We start from the raw sequence: 16,927 nt of genomic DNA, 5'->3' as shown, positions 1-16,927 counted from the left end.
CCTCTCAAACTTGGTTTCTCAAGCTTTTTTGCTCCCCCTCCTAACCATTCATGGTGATGGTTTTTCTACAAAGACAGACTGTCAGCCTGAATTTTCAACAGTGATTTTGTCTTGTTTTTGAATTGTTTATCAAAGTAAAATTTTTAGAGTAAGAGGTCCGCAACCTCACCATTAGTACTTATTGTTTCATTTCCGTCTGTATCATTTGTCGCAACAATTTATTTATTGCTCCATCTAGTGATGTAAATATTGTATACTGTTTTTATTTCCGTCATGCCTCTTTTGTTCCTTCATTATATTTTTAGTACATTTTTAGCTTGTATTATGTAGATTCATTTACCCCCTGCCCCCCGCCCCTTATTTCACTGAAGATGGCTCAATCAAGTCGAAACATGTTTGAATTTTATTGCTCCATCTAATGATGGAATTATGATTTGTAATGAATTTAATTTTAATTTTTCCTTTGTAAAGTGAAAACCGTCAATACAGAATGATTCTAATATCTTGTAATTGTATTGACAAGGCAGAACTTGGACATAATTAATTGTAGTAATTAAGTCAATATGGACCATCGGTAGCCATCATGGTCAAGCTAATAGATATTCAGCTAGTGACGCTGTGGCTACATTGCAGACCATGAAGGTTGGGCGAAGTTCTCCCAGTCACTCTTGATCACTGTGGCGATACTAGAGTTTGAAACGGAGGCAAAAAATAATGAAAGAAACAAGGCAGAAATCCACGTAATTTTCAATTTACGTTGTAAGAAATAAGTTATGTTCATGGCAGTTTATGTATTTTGACCAGATACAATAAAGAGTTAGGCATAAAACCTCAAATATTTTTATAATGTACGTAATGAATTACAATTTTCAATATTACATTTTAAGAGGTGCTTTAGAAACATTTCTAATATAATATGGAGTTAATGTGGATGAGCGTTTGGGTTTAAATTATCTGATAAACTCACCAACAATTGAATCATGCTTACTGGGAATAAAATCAGTTAGGTTATTTATTTGAAGGCATACTGTATATCTATTTGGTATATGCGTTTAAACTGTTCTTGTACTTTAATCTTGGATAGTAAATATCTATGTTCTCACTCATGATGAAACTCCCTTGCCATTTAGAGGCTAGCTATTATCATCGGATGCCTGGTAAGTTTTAAATACTATTTTCAGAAATTCAGTTGATAAGGAAAGTAACAACACTACAACACTCTGAAAACTCAAGCAGTAAACTTGTTGAATTATATAATCCTATATTAGTTTTTGCTTAATGAATAACAGGAATTTTTTTTTTTTTTTTTTTTTTTGCTATTGGCTTTAGGTCGCACTGACACAGATAGTTCTTATGGCGATGATGGGACAGGAAAGGACTAGGACTGGGAAGGAAGCAGCCGTGGCCTTAATTAAGGTACAGCTCCAGCATTTGTCTGGTGTGAAAATAGGAAACCACGGAAAACCATCTGCAGGGCTGCCGAGAGTGGGGTTCAAACCCACTATCTCCCGAATACTGGATACTGGCCGCACTTAAGCAACTGCAGTTATCGAGCTCGGTAAAACAGGAATTGTACTTTTTTTTTAAATACTGTCATTTCCATCTAAGGAATTATAAATCGCAGCTTGTTTGCTTAAACTCAGTACCTTTGTAGACTGTACCACAAAAATTATAATGTGTCAGTTTTCTTTGAATGAATAAACATAAGAAAATAAAACTGTTTATATCGAGTGCGGTATAAATCGAACCAAAATATCTTGAAAAGGTCAGGTTCTTTTTGCAATTATAGCATTTTATTTTAAATACTGTAGCTCAATCAATATTTCGCTGAGTAGTGGAGGAAAGCTTCATAATCACAATCGAAGTCACTGCTGCCTTTCCTGCAAAGTGTGCTCGTTCTCTCACATTACTGTGATGTATGCTTACTACGTAAGCTGCACGCATTTACGTCAGACCAGCCCAGCCGCACTGGGCTAACCTCAACAGGTGCCCAGCTGAGCACTTCTGCTCTACAGGCTATGATAACGGTTCTGATTACTAAGCCACCATGTTACACATATTCTGCTACAATAGGCAATCAAATCTGCTACGTAACATTGTATTTACCCAGCTAAGCCTTGATTAAACTGTATTTCCAAACAACTTCTTATGTAATTTATCACACAGTTTTAAGAGAAACACATACCTGACACTGCCATCAAGGGATTTATCAGCCAGTGTTACATAGTTTGTAGAACAAGGATCTTTACTTGAACGATTTTTAACATGAGATATAACAGGCTCCACAACTTCTTCCTTCACAGGCTCTTTATTAACGGGCTTCTCTGGTTCTGGAAAGAAGCAAATTGAAATTAAAAAACAAAAACAAACAAACAAACAAACAAACAAACATGCATAACCGAAATACATAGCTGTTAATGGAAAATCTTGTCCACAGGAGAATGATGGAAAGTTTTTGCTAGGGGCTTTACGTCGCACCGACACAGATAGGTCTTATGGCGACGATGGGATAGGAAAGGCCTAGGAGTTGGAAGGAAGCGGCCGTGGCCTTAATTAAGGTACAGCCCCAGCATTTGCCTGGTGTGAAAATGGGAAACCACGGAAAACGATCTTCAGGGCTGCCGATAGTGGGATTCGAACCTACTATCTCCCGGATGCAAGCTCACAGCCGCACGCCTCTACGCGGATGGCCAACTCGCCCGGTGATGGAAAGTTTATCCTTGTGTGGAGTGAAAAGCAGCTGCTTCTGAATAGGAAGATGATCTATAGGAAAAGGGAGGTTCATTTATCAAAATTGTGATTGTCAGAGTTAAAAAACTGATCACAGCACTCTTTCTTCCACCATGAAAATCAAATGAAGAATGAGTCAGTGCACTCATCACAAAGATTCGCTCTATCTAAATCGAAAGTTAACTTGTTAGATATGGTAATTCTTCTAGTATGATTAAAAAGTTGTACATGGCAGAGTTCCAGGTCTTTTCACACCATGTAACATAATTTCTGTTAGGCACTTAAACAAACAACTTTTGTGGGTAGATTTGGTAGCTGTACAAATTAAGGCTAGGAAAAGAAGATGAGAATCAAATGAATATGACTTTTCAAGCACTAAGTAATGTAAGCAGAGTCTACATCAAGGATGGTACAGAATTAATGGGCTATTTCAATGTGAGATTTGGAAATAGAACTGAAAAATCTGAGAAAATAATCAGTAAATGTGGAGAAGATATGGAAGTTACCAGAACAAAAATTGTTTACTGACAACTCTATGCTAGTATGGAAGAAAGTGTTTATAGTGGGAAATTATTTCCCATCATATACAGTGGGGCATCAGAATGGGCCGAGTCTCTTTCAAGGTAAAAAAAAGATGAGGAGCAGTTTGATAAGGAGTCACCAAACAATAGAACAATGTTAGCTGTCACTGACAAGTTCCGTCATATGGGATCAATCTTACGTCAATGAAACAAGGTGCCCAAGAACTGCCACCACAAACGAGAATCGTGTACAACTTCTCCTACAGTTGTTACGTGTCTGGTCATGGAATATTGGACCCTAATTTAATTGAGCATACTGTACACAATCCAAAAACAGTGGACCAGGTAGTCTACAGACACTACATTATTACCCCATTTGTCCAGGATTTGCACAGTTTTTTTAATGCCAGAAACTTACATCTCCAACAACAAGAATAGGAAGATGATCTATAGGAAAAAGGAGGTTCATTTATCAAAATGGTAATTGTCAGAGTTAAAAAACTGATCACAGCACTCTTACTTGCTCCATGAAAATCAAATGAAGAACGAGTCAGTGCACTCATCACAAAGATTCGCTCCATCTAAATCGAAAGTTAACTTGATAGGTTAAGTGACTCCCACACAGCGGAGAGTCACTTACCCTTAACCCTCCAATGACAATACATGTAGCAAAATGGAGCTACAGCCCACACCACGAGGGAGTCAATTATCCTTCTGGAACATTTTGGAGATTGCCTGATTTCTCATGGAACTCCATTCCTGTACCCTTCCTGCTCCCCAGATCTCGCAGCTCCAGATGCCTACAGATCATTCCATGTTAAGAAAACAGTATTGCTCTTAGGGCGACAGGATTGCCATATTGAACGGCTCTGCTCAACAGCATCACAGGAAAACGGTGGCATGTAAATTTGTGAAACTCTGTATTTAAGTTGAAGATATGATCTGCTTTACGACGATGAGATAGGAAAGTCCTATGAGTGGGACAGAAGCAGCTGTGGCCTTAAGTAAAGTACATCCCGAGCATTTGCCTGGTGTGGAAATGAGAATCTATGGAAATCCACCTTCAGGGCTGCCGACAGTGGGGTTCGAACCCACTACCTCTCGGATGCAAGCTGACAGCTGGGTGCCCCTAACCGCATGGCCAACTCACCTGGTAAGTTCAAGACAAAAGGGGTAAGAAATTAAGCTGAAAATTATTTATATGGACTAAAAGGGACTGGGGGTTTGGAGGGGGCATATACATAGGTGAAACTCAGCTTTTAAGTTGAAGACAAAAAGTAAAAGAAACTAAGTTGAAAATTATATTCACGAGCTCTAGAGGATGGGGTGTTTAGATGGGCTCATTTTGATGTTCACAGCATAACGGGAAACTGGTGGAACATAAATTCGTGAAATCTAGCTTCTAAGTTCAAGATAAAAGGGGGAAGAAAATAAACCAAAAATTAAGGATAGTTTACTTTTGTTTCTTCCTCAGCCTCACCTATAAAGTAAATAAATCCCCGTATTAATGTTAAGGAAAGAAATAGCACATGTAGGCTAATTAATCACACACAACACAAGACAAGACAAATATGCACTGATATAAAGACTAAAAATTATAAGCAACACATAAACAGACAGATTTTCTGATGATGATGATGATGATGATGCTTGTTGTTTAAAGGGGCTTAACATCGAGGTCATCGGCCCCTAATGGTACGAAATGAAATAACAAAAAATTCAGATTCATCCACTGACCAAAATGAAATAAAAAGTGTCATGAAGAACGAATGGATGGACATGAACCCTACAAAAAAACAAAAACAAACAAACAAAAACAGTGGATCAGACACAAAAAAAGATCGTGAATAATAGTATTACTGACCAAGGGACCACTTATAAAGCACAATGATGAATGATGCTTGATGTCAATAGGGGTGCAAAATCCACGACTAAGGCCCCACAGAATGGTACATGTCGCGAGTAAAGTAGAACCATGGTATTTGTCATTTTCGGGTACTAATCAAAAGTAGCGAAGACTCACGGTGTTCCACACAAGATGGTACTACTCACAAGTATTGTACTTCGTACAGGTAACGCAGACCTATGGTGTTTCGCACACAATGGCGCCACTTACAGCCAACGCAAACCGATGAGTTTCCTCACCTAGGTGTACTAGTCACGGGTGCCGGTCCCAAGGGCCCCGTGGTGTTCCTCACATAGTGAGTACTAATCACAGGCAATGCAGACCCACGGTGTCGCTCATATAGTGGTACAACTCACAGGCTACGCCCAGACCCACGGTGTTGCCCACATGGGTACAACGCACGGGTACTGGAATCCACCAGGCCAAGCTTTTTACTGCAACTAATCACAAACCTCTTTCGTACCAAGTTAGTGATACTACTCGCAAGTACATGAAACCCATGGTGTTCCCCGCATGATGGTACGAATCAAGAGTAGTTTCATGGTTCTAATTCAATCATCCCTTGGTCGGCCCTTGTAGTCGCCTCTTACGACAGGCAGGGGATACCGCGGGTGTATTCTACATGTGCGTTCCCCACCCACAGGGGGTAGAGTGTTTGGTCTGCGAGAGGTATTTTATTTCCCTCAAGTCCGCCGGCAAGCCGGTTAGGACCCCCCTATCCGCCACCTGGGACGCGCCACATGGGAGTATCACCTCTCCCCCTGCTACGCCTGCGCTGCAGGTTCGTGGACAAATTTTCTACAACAGTAATAAGCTGCCAGGAATCACAGAGTAACAGATTATGTGTTACATGTACCAGAGCAACACAGGAAGAAAATGATGGAATAAAACAAAGCAATGGCTGTTCCTTCCATAGTGCTTCCTCCCTGCAAATGTATTTATGAAATAGAGAAGTTTCAGTTGTTATTTTAATAATGCAAACGCAAAAAAAAAGAATGCTTCATCCTTTTTTGTTTCTTTCGTAATACAGAAAAACGTGCTTAAAGCAGAACTTGAATAAAGCGGAAGCTTCTCTACCATGTAATATTTTCTCGATCCCGAAGATGCTTATGGTGTTATAATGTTCTTTCTTATATATAATGCAGAATCTCCTCAATGGGGAAATGGAAACGAAAAATGAAAATATTCTTTAAAATCTACCTGTACAATGTGGAAAATACTAGAAACTGATATAGTCCTACATACAACATTTGTGCATTCTGGTGCTGATATGATCAATGTCATTGTTTGGGCAAACTGACATGTGCCAGGAGAGAGTGATAATATGGATAGGGGAACGAATGAAGTGTTTGAAAACACATTTGCAATGTCCAACTTGTCAAGCAAGAAACGTTCCCTGCGAAGCAGATAACTTCATTCAAAGTGATGAACTACTTATGACACACCACATTTTTGAATCAGCAACAGCCCTTCTAGGAGTGAGAAATGTCAAGAAAGAGGAGGAGATAAGGAGGAGGAGACAAGGAGGAAGACAAAGATGAAAACAAGATTCGAACCCATGAAAAGGCCCAGAGTGCTTTTGTGATGTAAAGCAATTTGCCATTATATCTAACTCTTCCACTCTTCTTGAATTAATGTACTTAGCTCAGGATTGTGTTCAGAAGGACACGATTAGGTAGAAGAGGAAACAAGTTTCTTTGTTTGACCTACGGAAAAAGCTTAGTGACCAAGCGAGTTTGCCGTGCTATTTGGGGTACGCAGCTGTGAGCTTGCATTCAGAAGATAGTGCGATCGAGCCCCACTGTCGGCAACCCTGAAGATGGTTTTCTGCGGTTTCCCATTTTCACACCAGGCAAACGCTGGGGCTGTACCTTAATTAATACCACGGCTGCTTCCTTCCCACTTCGAGCCTTTTCCTGTCCCACCGTTGCCATAGGACCTATCTGTGTTTGTGTGACGTAAAGCAACTTGGAAAAAAAAGAGGAAGAATAAAGCTTAGTGTTGTGAAGTACTGATTAGTGTGTTGTGATGGAAATAAGTTTAAAGAGCATATATCCAGTGTTGTAAAATAGTGTTAATATACCGATAGTGCTATGATAGTATCAAAATGATATACTGTGTATTCTACTGTATGTAGTAATAAAGTGCAGTAATAATAATTAACAAATCAGTGTACTACAGTACTACGTATATGTATATCAATCTGGATAGCCGAGCTTCATTTGTAGGCAGAAACAGGTAAGCTCTAAAACTGCATATATATGAAATAACAGTTTTGTCTGTACATTGCTCAGAATTTAAAGAGGATGGTATTTCTGTATCAGTCATGTCCGCAGTAACAAGGAAATGCACTTTTTAATTTTCCATAATTTCTGTATATATGTATGTATGTACACGCATCACGAGAAAACGGCTGAAGAGAATTTAATGAAAATCAGTATGCAAAGTCGGGGAATAAGTCACTACAATCTAGGCTATAAATAATTTTAATCACGCTGAGTGAAATGGTAGTTTAGGGGAAAGCCTAAAACTTAATTCTCAAATATTTATGTTATTAGTGGTCGTATCTCAATGAAAATCTGTATTCAAAGTCAGTGAAAAAGTCGCTATAATCCACGCTATAAATAATTGTATTCACGCTGAGTGAAATGGTAGTTTAGGGGAAGGCTTAAAATTTAATTCACAAATATTTGTTATTAGTGGTTGTATCTCAACCTGATTAGTGTGTTGTGATGGAAATAAGTTTAAAGAGCATATATCCAGTGTTGTAAAATAGTGTTAATATACCGATAGTGCTATGATAGTATCAAAATGATATACTGTGTATTCTACTGTATGTAGTAATAAAGTGCAGTAATAATAATTAACAAATCAGTGTACTACAGTACTACGTATATGTATATCAATCAGAAGATAGTGCGATCGAGCCCCAGTCAGTCAGTCTTTCTGAGAATCCCGTAGCGAAGCACGGGTTCATCAACTAGTAATATTCTAAAATACTCGCTACAATTTAGGCCATAAATAATTGTATTCAGACTGAGAAAAATGGTAGTTTAGGGGAAGGCCTAAAATTTAGTTCTGAAATATACTTATTAGTGGTCCCATCTTAATGAAAATCGGTATACATATTCGGGGAATAAGTTGCTATAATCTAGGTCATAAATAATTTTATTCACACTGAGTGAAATGGTATTTTAGGGGAAGGCCTAAAATTTAATTCTCAAATATTCATATTATTAGTGGCCGTATTGATATAAATACTACATAACTAAAATTATAGAGTATTAAATTTCTGAACATTTATGTCTTATTCATTGTTACCGTACCGGCTATTATCACAAGAGATATTCATGAATTTGGATTTTTCTTACCAAGTCCATATCAGCACTGAGTCACAAGAAAATTGGTAAACAGAATTTAATAAAAATAGGTATGTTAAATTGGAGAATAAGGAACTACAGTCTATGCTATAAATGTGAAGGCCTATAATATAGAAAGCTCATAAAATTTATCAACAATAACATTGCATTGACCATTGTTTGTTGTGATGTGCTTTGTGTCCTCTAGTGCCACTCAACTCCCATATATAGGATTACTGCTGCATACCGAGTATTGTTAAAATTTACCTTACGTTGCACCGACACAGATATGTCTTATGTCGATGATGGGATAGGAAAGGGCTAGGAGTGTGAAGGAAGCGGCCTTGACCTTAATTAAGGTACAGCCAAAGCATTTGCCTGGTGTAAAAATGGGAAACCACGGAATACCATCCTCAGGGCTGCCGACAGTGGGGCTCGAATCCACTATCTCCGGGATACAAGCTCACAGCTGCGCGGCCCTAACCGCATGGCTAACTCGCCCAATCGTACCGAGTATAACAGCCTGCCTGAATAGTGGCGGGAAGTAGCTGGGAGTTAGATAATTTTCTTCTTTAGCATGCCATTCCTCTGGTTCATAAGTTTTCTGTTACTACTGGTACATAACACACAGGTTCATCAAAGCATTCAAGCTATTCAATCCCTACTCTGAGGCACTGATTGGAATGAACAGAGTGTACATTTAACGGAATGATGGCAGAGGAGTGTTTATGGTTGTCTACGGCCTGGTCATTCCAGCTCTGGAACTTTGAACTATTAGATCGGCACCGAAGTACTGCTCGTTAAAAGTGAGAAAATTTGCGGTTTTTAATTTGACTGAGCATTTTATATGATAACATTGCTTTTAATCGCTACTTTCCTAATGACGTTTTTGTAATGACCTATATTGACTTCAGTTAGGAAAACCACACAGTCAGTCTTTCTGAGAATCCCGTAGCGAAGCACGGGTTCATCAACTAGTAATATTCTAAAATACTACATACTGTGTCATATTTTGTGCAATGGTGGTAGCAATTGGTGTTTTAAGGCAAAGAAACACAATGTTTTGTGTAAGGCAGAAACTTGTCTAATTCAGAATTAATATTATTATTTATTTATTTTTTTTGGTCCCTTGCAATTCTGCTTCGGGCAAGTTTTACAGTACAATATAAAGTACATTTTAATATTAATTAATTGTGAGGAATTATGGGTGTGGCCTGCTGAAAGAATCAGTTTTCAAGAGAGATGACCCACCCACAAATATTCCTCCATAATTATCATGTACCTTCTTGTCACCCTTCTTGAATACAAGGTATAACAACAAAGTATGGCCAAACTTGCAGGGCACATTCCTCTCACGTGGAAGAAGGAAATACGTTATATGGACATGGGTCCAGAAATGCTTTATTTCCCTGTTAGAACTCATTTTATACAACACTACACAGTACATTATCATGGGAAACACACAGGAACATTATGTACTAGCCCACCACTCGAAACTACTCCTTACATGAAATGTTCAAAATGCCCACAATTACCAACAATACATGAATCAACGTGCCCTATATTGAATCCTGGATGTGCTGATGGCATTATTCCATTACTCCTGTCATTTGGCAGAGATTTTTTCTTTCCAAATACATCTAGATAGTCTACACAGCCAATGTAAACCAACAGCTCCTCCTGTCTTTATCTGTTCCACTCATAATTCTTCTATTATACCTACTTTTCCCACTTTGATTTGTTTGCACTTTCCACCTCTCCCAGCATTATATTATTCTCAGCTTCTGTCTTCTCACTCGATCCCTGTCTTATCTCATCTAAACCACTTCTGACATCGAGAATTTTGTTAAAATAATCTTTCTATCTTTCCCTTATTTTCTCTGTTTCACTTGTTTCTCCACTTTTTACCATCACCTGTTTTTGTAGACTCTTTCTTTTCTCTTCTCTCTCACAAGTTCATATAGGATTCTCTTAGCACTTTGTGCATTCTATTCTAATTCTCATTGAAACATTTTCCATTGTTGGACGCGCTTGTGAATGGTCGGCTGTTGAGAGTGCTCTTGCATTATCGTAGTCATAAAGTAGTCAAAACCTTTTGAAATTGCTTAATTTTGTGTGTGTGGTCCATTTAGTGCTATTTATATATTGGTGTTTAGTGCTTGTTGGTAGAAATTGGGAGTAGTGATATTTATTTGAATTTTATATCAAGTAATTCAGTTGGTGTTCAGTAGATAACATTTTCTAGACAAAGTAGGCTAGCTAGGTGTACTTTGTTTCGAATCTAAGCTTAGGTAATAATATTAACTTTTTAAATTGAAAAAAAAAAAAAATCCTGTAGATTCATTGGTATAATACTTACAAAGGCAGATTATTATAAGGAGTTGTAACTTCTGCACCTTTCACATTCGTGCAGACAATAAACCCGGTATTTTGTTTAGATAACCGTTCAAACTATAACTATAGTAATAATTTATTCAATTAAATAACAAGGTACACCTGTAAAATTCTATTTAAAAGGAAGTTAAAGAGAATACACGGTATTTCACTGGATAATTACTCAACAGTCTTTGGATTGTTGATGATTGTTTGCTGCATTTCAACGAGACCAAGGAATATATGGTACCTGAATAAACAAATACAAGATAATTTGTAGTTCTAAGACCCGGCATACTTTTTACTTTGTACCTTCGTTCATTCACCAAGTAAAAGTTAACAATCAAATTCTTATATCCCAATAATATTGCAATTCAAGTCCCTGGTGTACTTTTGACAAAAGTTATTTTTAAGAAATTACTGTAGACAACCTCTTATTTTTCAGTATTTAAGGAGACTTATTCTCCATCCCACGTAATAGGGGAAATAACAGTAATCCACCAACTGTAAATATCATATAACCACATTTCTGTTGAGAATTGTAGTGTACATACAGTATACTAGATAGAATCTTGCCTGCTGTATTTGTGTGTATCTATTATATCATATAACCACATTTCTGTTGAGAATTGTAGTGTAGATACAGTATACTAGATAGGATCTTGCCTGCTATATTTGTGTGTATCTATTAGAACACAGTAGGATAAAACAGTATTAATAATAATCTGTCTACGCATTTAGCTTTTTTGGTAATCTTTCAGTAGTTCTTCCTAATTTCAAACTTGCAATTTTAATTTCAGTTTGTGCTTAGTAATAGCATATTGTAATTAGCATACGTCTGAAGATAGTTTAAAATGATTTTAGTATCTTGATAGAAATTAGCGTGCTTATTCTATTATTGTAAAATATTTGTGAAATATAGTAGAAGTGAGTGTCTGGCCAGTTAATCTGCTATGGTAATGAAGTAAACCATACAGCCAGTGTCTCCATGCCGAGTTTTAGGCGGCAGTAAATAGCCTGACCCACTATAAGGACCAATGGCCAAGGGCGGAGGAGTCCTTATAGAAGGGAAATGGGCCCTCAGTAGAGGAAATACCACTGAAACCCCATATCAGCTGTAGCGTCTCTACTCCAGAGGAGCGGCTACAAAAGGTCTGTTCTCCATGTTAGGAACGGCCTACAAGTTTTGGCTGGCAGTAGCTCTAAAATGCCTTTGGGAGTGGCAAACCCATCGTAATAAAAGTCTATATGATGACAAGTGTACTGAAGCCTCGGAAAATGCTAGGGCGTTCCCCACAAGCGACGTGCTAAATGCTAGGGTGTTCCCAACAAGTGACGTGCAATTCTTGTGATGCTGGGAGAAATGTGAGAAATGGGCGACCAGCAACCAAATACATCAAGATAGCGACCATCAATGTAGTGACACTAACAGAGAAAGTGGAAGAAATTGTAGATTTTACGGTTGAGAAAGATATAGCATTGCTGGGAGTCAGTGAGACCAAGTGGAAAAGAAAAGGTGAGAGGGAACTAAAGAAAGGATACACCTTATACTATAGTGGAGGAAGAGAAGCCAAAAATGCTGTAGGTCTAATAATTAGAAAAGACTAAAGGAATACCTAGAATTGGTGGAAAACATAAACGACAGGTTGATTAAGGTCAGTTTGAGACTTGAAACTGGTGTTACAGGGTATGCTCCACAAACAGGAAATACAGATACGGATCTAGAGGAATACCTTGAATATCTGGAAGGACAAGTTGTGATCATAGGAGACATGAATGCCCAAGTAGGTCAGGAAAGAAAAGGAGACGAGGAGATTATAGGTCCATTTGGATATGGAAAGAGAAACAAGGCTGGAGATATTTTGGAAGACTTTTGTAGAAGAAATTAGCTGATCATTGGTAACACATGGTTTCAAAAGAAAAACAGTCAGAAGATAACAAGACATAGTTGGGATAACAAAATCAAAACTGATAGATTACATTTTGGTCGAGAAATGTAACGGGAAAATGTTGGTAGACGTAACAGCCCTCCCAAGTGAATATTTCGAAGGAGATCACAGAGTTGTGATAGCTAAGTTAAAGTTGGGAAAGATACAAAAGATAACTGAGATTAGGCAGAGAAAGCTAAGAGTGTGGAAAATGCAGGAGAAGGAAATAAATGAAGAGTTCCAGACACACATTAAAACAGTATACCTAGCGAAGAAATCAGAAGGGTCGAGGAAAAATGGGCATATTTTAAAATAGTCATGGTCGAGTATGCAGAAAAGACCTGTGGAAGGGTATCAAGCAGAAAGAAAGATCAAGAAACACCCTGGAAGAATGACATTGTAAGAGATATAGTTAAAAGGAAGAAACAAGCATGGAAAAGATGGGTGAGAAACAGAACAACAGAATGCAAAACAGAATACAGGCACTGCAAGAAGGAGTGATCCAAGGTGGTTCAAGAAGAGAAAAAGAAATGCTGGCAAAAATTCACTGAATCTCTCCAAGAAGACACAACTGGAAACAAAAAGATATTATTCCAGTACGTTAAACAGAAGAAACACCCAGGAGAAGGTGCTAACTTAATTAAAAATGAACAGGAGGAAGTGATGACACAGAAGCGGGATATATTGCAGAGGTGGGGAAAATACTTTGAACAGCTTTACAATGTGCAAAATACCTCGGTACAAGGAGAAATCGAAGAACCAGATTTAGTGCGGATGGAAGATACGGAAAAAGAGGTGTCTATGCCAGAGATTGAGTGGGTCACTATAAGAATGAAATGAGGTAAGGCAGCTGGAATTGATGAGGTCACCATAGAAATGATAATAGCAGCAGGAGTAGTTCCTCTAGAGTGGTTGTATAGACTGTTCAGAGTGATATGGAGAGAAAAGACTGTTCCAAAAGAATGGACGAAAAGGGTCATTATACCAATTTTCAAGAAAGGAGACAGGAAGCAATGTGAAAATTACAGAGGAGTGACAATGATACGTCATACAGCTAAGATCCTTGAAAGAATCTTGGATAGACGAATAAGAGACAGACTGGAGGGAAAATTGACAGAACGCCAGTATGGATTCAGAAGAGGCAGGTCCATCTTTGACCCAATATTTACATTGCGTCAAATGATGGAAAGGTATTGGAAATATGGAAAGGACATGGTAGTAACGTTTCTAGATATTGAAAAGGCATATATGACAGTGTCCCAAGGAATTTGGTATGGAAAAAATTGACAGAGGCACAGATTGGGAATGAAACAATGCAGATGGTAATAGCATTGTATCAAAATTGCAAAAGCTGTGTTAGAACCAAAGTGGGTCAAACTAAATGTTTCAGAGTTGGGACAGGCTTAAGACAGTGAAGTGTATTGTCTCCCTTACTCTTCATTATCATCATGGATAGAATTCTACATAATATCAAGGAGATAATGATGGGCGAGCAAGTCAAGTCTAAGCTCTTTGCTGATGACATTGTAGTTTGGGGAGATGATGAAGAGGAAGTACAGACACAAGTTGATTTATGGAATGAGGAGATAAATTTTGGAATGAAGATTAGTACTGCGAAAAGTAAGACTTTGATCATGACAAGGGGTAATAGAAAATCCAGGGAAGTGATAAAAATAGGAAATGAACCTCTTGAAATAGTGAAAAAATTTTAATACAATGACTGACAGAGAAAATGCAACACCAAGAAGGAGTGGTCAGAACTTTATGCCAATTGCAGGGTAGACTGACGTCACTGAGGTATGCTCATGATGTGAAATGCCCCGCTGTGCTGCGCACGTAGCGAACGATAAATGGGACACGGCGTTGGCGAATGGCCCACTTCGTACCGTGATTTCTCAGCCGACAGTCATTGTAGAACGTGTTGTCGTGTGCCACAGGACACGTGTATAGCTAAGAATGCCAGGCCGCCGTCAACGGAGGCATTTCCAGCAGACAGACGACTTTACGAGGGGTATGGTGATCGGGCTGAGAAGGGCAGGTTGGTCGCTTCGTCAAATCACAGCCAATACCCATAGGGATGTGTCCACGGTGCAGCGCCTGTGGCGAAGATGGTTGGCGCAGGGACATGTGGCACGTGCGAGGGGTCCAGGCGCAGCCCGAGTGACGTCAGCACGCAAGGATCGGCGCATCCGCCGCCAAGCGGTGGCAGCCCCGCACGCCACGTCAACCGCCATTCTTCAGCATGTGCAAGACACCCTGGCTGTTCCAATATCGACCAGAACAATTTCCCGTCGATTGGTTGAAGGAGGCCTGCACTCCCGGCGTCCGCTCAGAAGACTACCATTGACTCCACAGCATAGACGTGCACGCCTGGCATGGTGCCGGGCTAGAGCGACTTGGATGAGGGAATGGCGGAACGTCGTGTTCTCCGATGAGTCACGCTTCTGTTCTGTCAGTGATAGTCACCGCAGACGAGTGTGGCGTCGGCGTGGAGAAAGGTCAAATCCGGCAGTAACTGTGGAGCGCCCTACCGCTAGACAACGCGGCATCATGGTTTGGGGCGCTACTGCGTATGATTCCACGTCACCTCTAGTGCGTATTCAAGGCACGTTAAATGCCCACCGCTACGTGCAGCATGTGCTGGGGCCGGTGGCACTCCCGTACCTTCAGGGGCTGCCCAATGCTCTGTTTCAGCAGGATAATGCCCGCCCACACACTGCTCGCATCTCCCAACAGGCTCTACAAGGTGTACAGATGCTTCCGTGGCCAGCGTACTCTCCGGATCTCTCACCAATCGAACACGTGTGGGATCTCATTGGACGCCGTTTGCAAACTCTGCCCCAGCCTCGTACGGACGACCAACTGTGGCAAATGGTTGACAGAGAATGGAGAACCATCCCTCAAGACACCATCCGCACTCTTATTGACTCTGTACCTCGACGTGTTTCTGCGTGCATCGCCGCTCGCGGTGGTCCTACATCCTACTGAGTCGATGGCGTGCGCATTGTGTAACCTGCATATCGGTTTGAAATAAACATCAATTATTCGTCCGTGCCGTCTCTGTTTTTTTCCCCAACTTTCATCCCTTTCGAACCACTCCTTCTTGGTGTTGCATTTGCTCAGTCAGTGTATTTGGGCAGCGTGATATCACAAGATGGAAATTTGGATGGAGAAATTGATTTAAGAATACAGCAGTCTGCAAGTTTCTACCAGTGTGTGAGACATTGTATGGAACAAAGATGTGCCAATGAAGTGCAAGAAGGTTTTATACTCGTCCTATTAAAAACCTATACTGACCTATGCTTCAGGAGCCTGGAAATTAACTAAGCGGAACCAAAGTAATATACAAGCAGCTGAAATGAGGTTCTTGAGGAGCATACAGGGAAAGACAAGACGAGATAGAATACGAAATGAGGAAATAAGGAGAAGTGTGGGAGTGTGTAAACTTCAAGAAGAGATTGATACAGCAAAGCTAAAATGGTTTGGACACATGATGAGAATGCCAGGAGAGAGAATACCAAAGAAAAATTCATGGATACAGAGACTGGAAAGAGGCCTAGGGGACATCCTAGAATGAGATGGAGCAGCTCTGTTGTGGACTGTATTGCAAATAGAGGAGTCGATAGCAATACAGTACTAGAAGAGGAATGGTGGAAAGATCGAGTAATGTGGTGGGCTTTGGTACATTACCCAACCCAGAGAGAATCTGGAAAAGGGAATGGATGAAGAAGTAGTATAGTAGAAGTATCTGCACAAACCCTCTCACAGAGAATTCTGTTGTTGTAATTAAGATAGGCTTAACTGCAGTAATTAATGGTAGTTCTTATTCTGTTAGGGCATTGTAGGATAAAAATATAGTATGACTAAGTAGTATTGTAGTGTAGTAGTATATCAATTACCTTATTGTTGTGTGATCTTCGTGTACTCTCCTAGAAAACATTTCTTTCCTTTCAATTATTTTTTCCACAGAATAAGTTATTTTATTTTTCCTTTTCTTATTTGTAAGCTTTCTGAGTATCCTCCCTCATCTCAAACTTGTGTTTCTGCTAATTCTGCTAATCTTGAAGTATTAGGTTCACTCCTGTGTATGGTCAGAGTTCTTGAGTTCAC

General features: G+C 39.5%; 1 protein-coding gene across 1 annotated transcript in view; it reads right to left on the bottom strand.

Annotated features, from left to right (window-relative positions):
- LOC136863722 (zinc finger protein 236) overlaps positions 1 to 16,927 on the bottom strand; it is a 795,935-nt gene that overhangs the window by 452,365 nt on the left and 326,643 nt on the right. The window contains exon 13 of the mRNA XM_068226059.1: positions 2,186 to 2,330. Coding sequence (XP_068082160.1) covers positions 2,186 to 2,330 — 145 coding nt within the window. The remainder of the gene's footprint in view (positions 1 to 2,185; positions 2,331 to 16,927) is intronic.

This window comes from Anabrus simplex, chromosome 2 (assembly GCF_040414725.1).
Source record: "Anabrus simplex isolate iqAnaSimp1 chromosome 2, ASM4041472v1, whole genome shotgun sequence".
Taxonomy (NCBI): Eukaryota; Metazoa; Arthropoda; class Insecta; order Orthoptera; family Tettigoniidae; genus Anabrus; species Anabrus simplex.
This window is presented reverse-complemented; position numbering and strand designations above follow the sequence as displayed.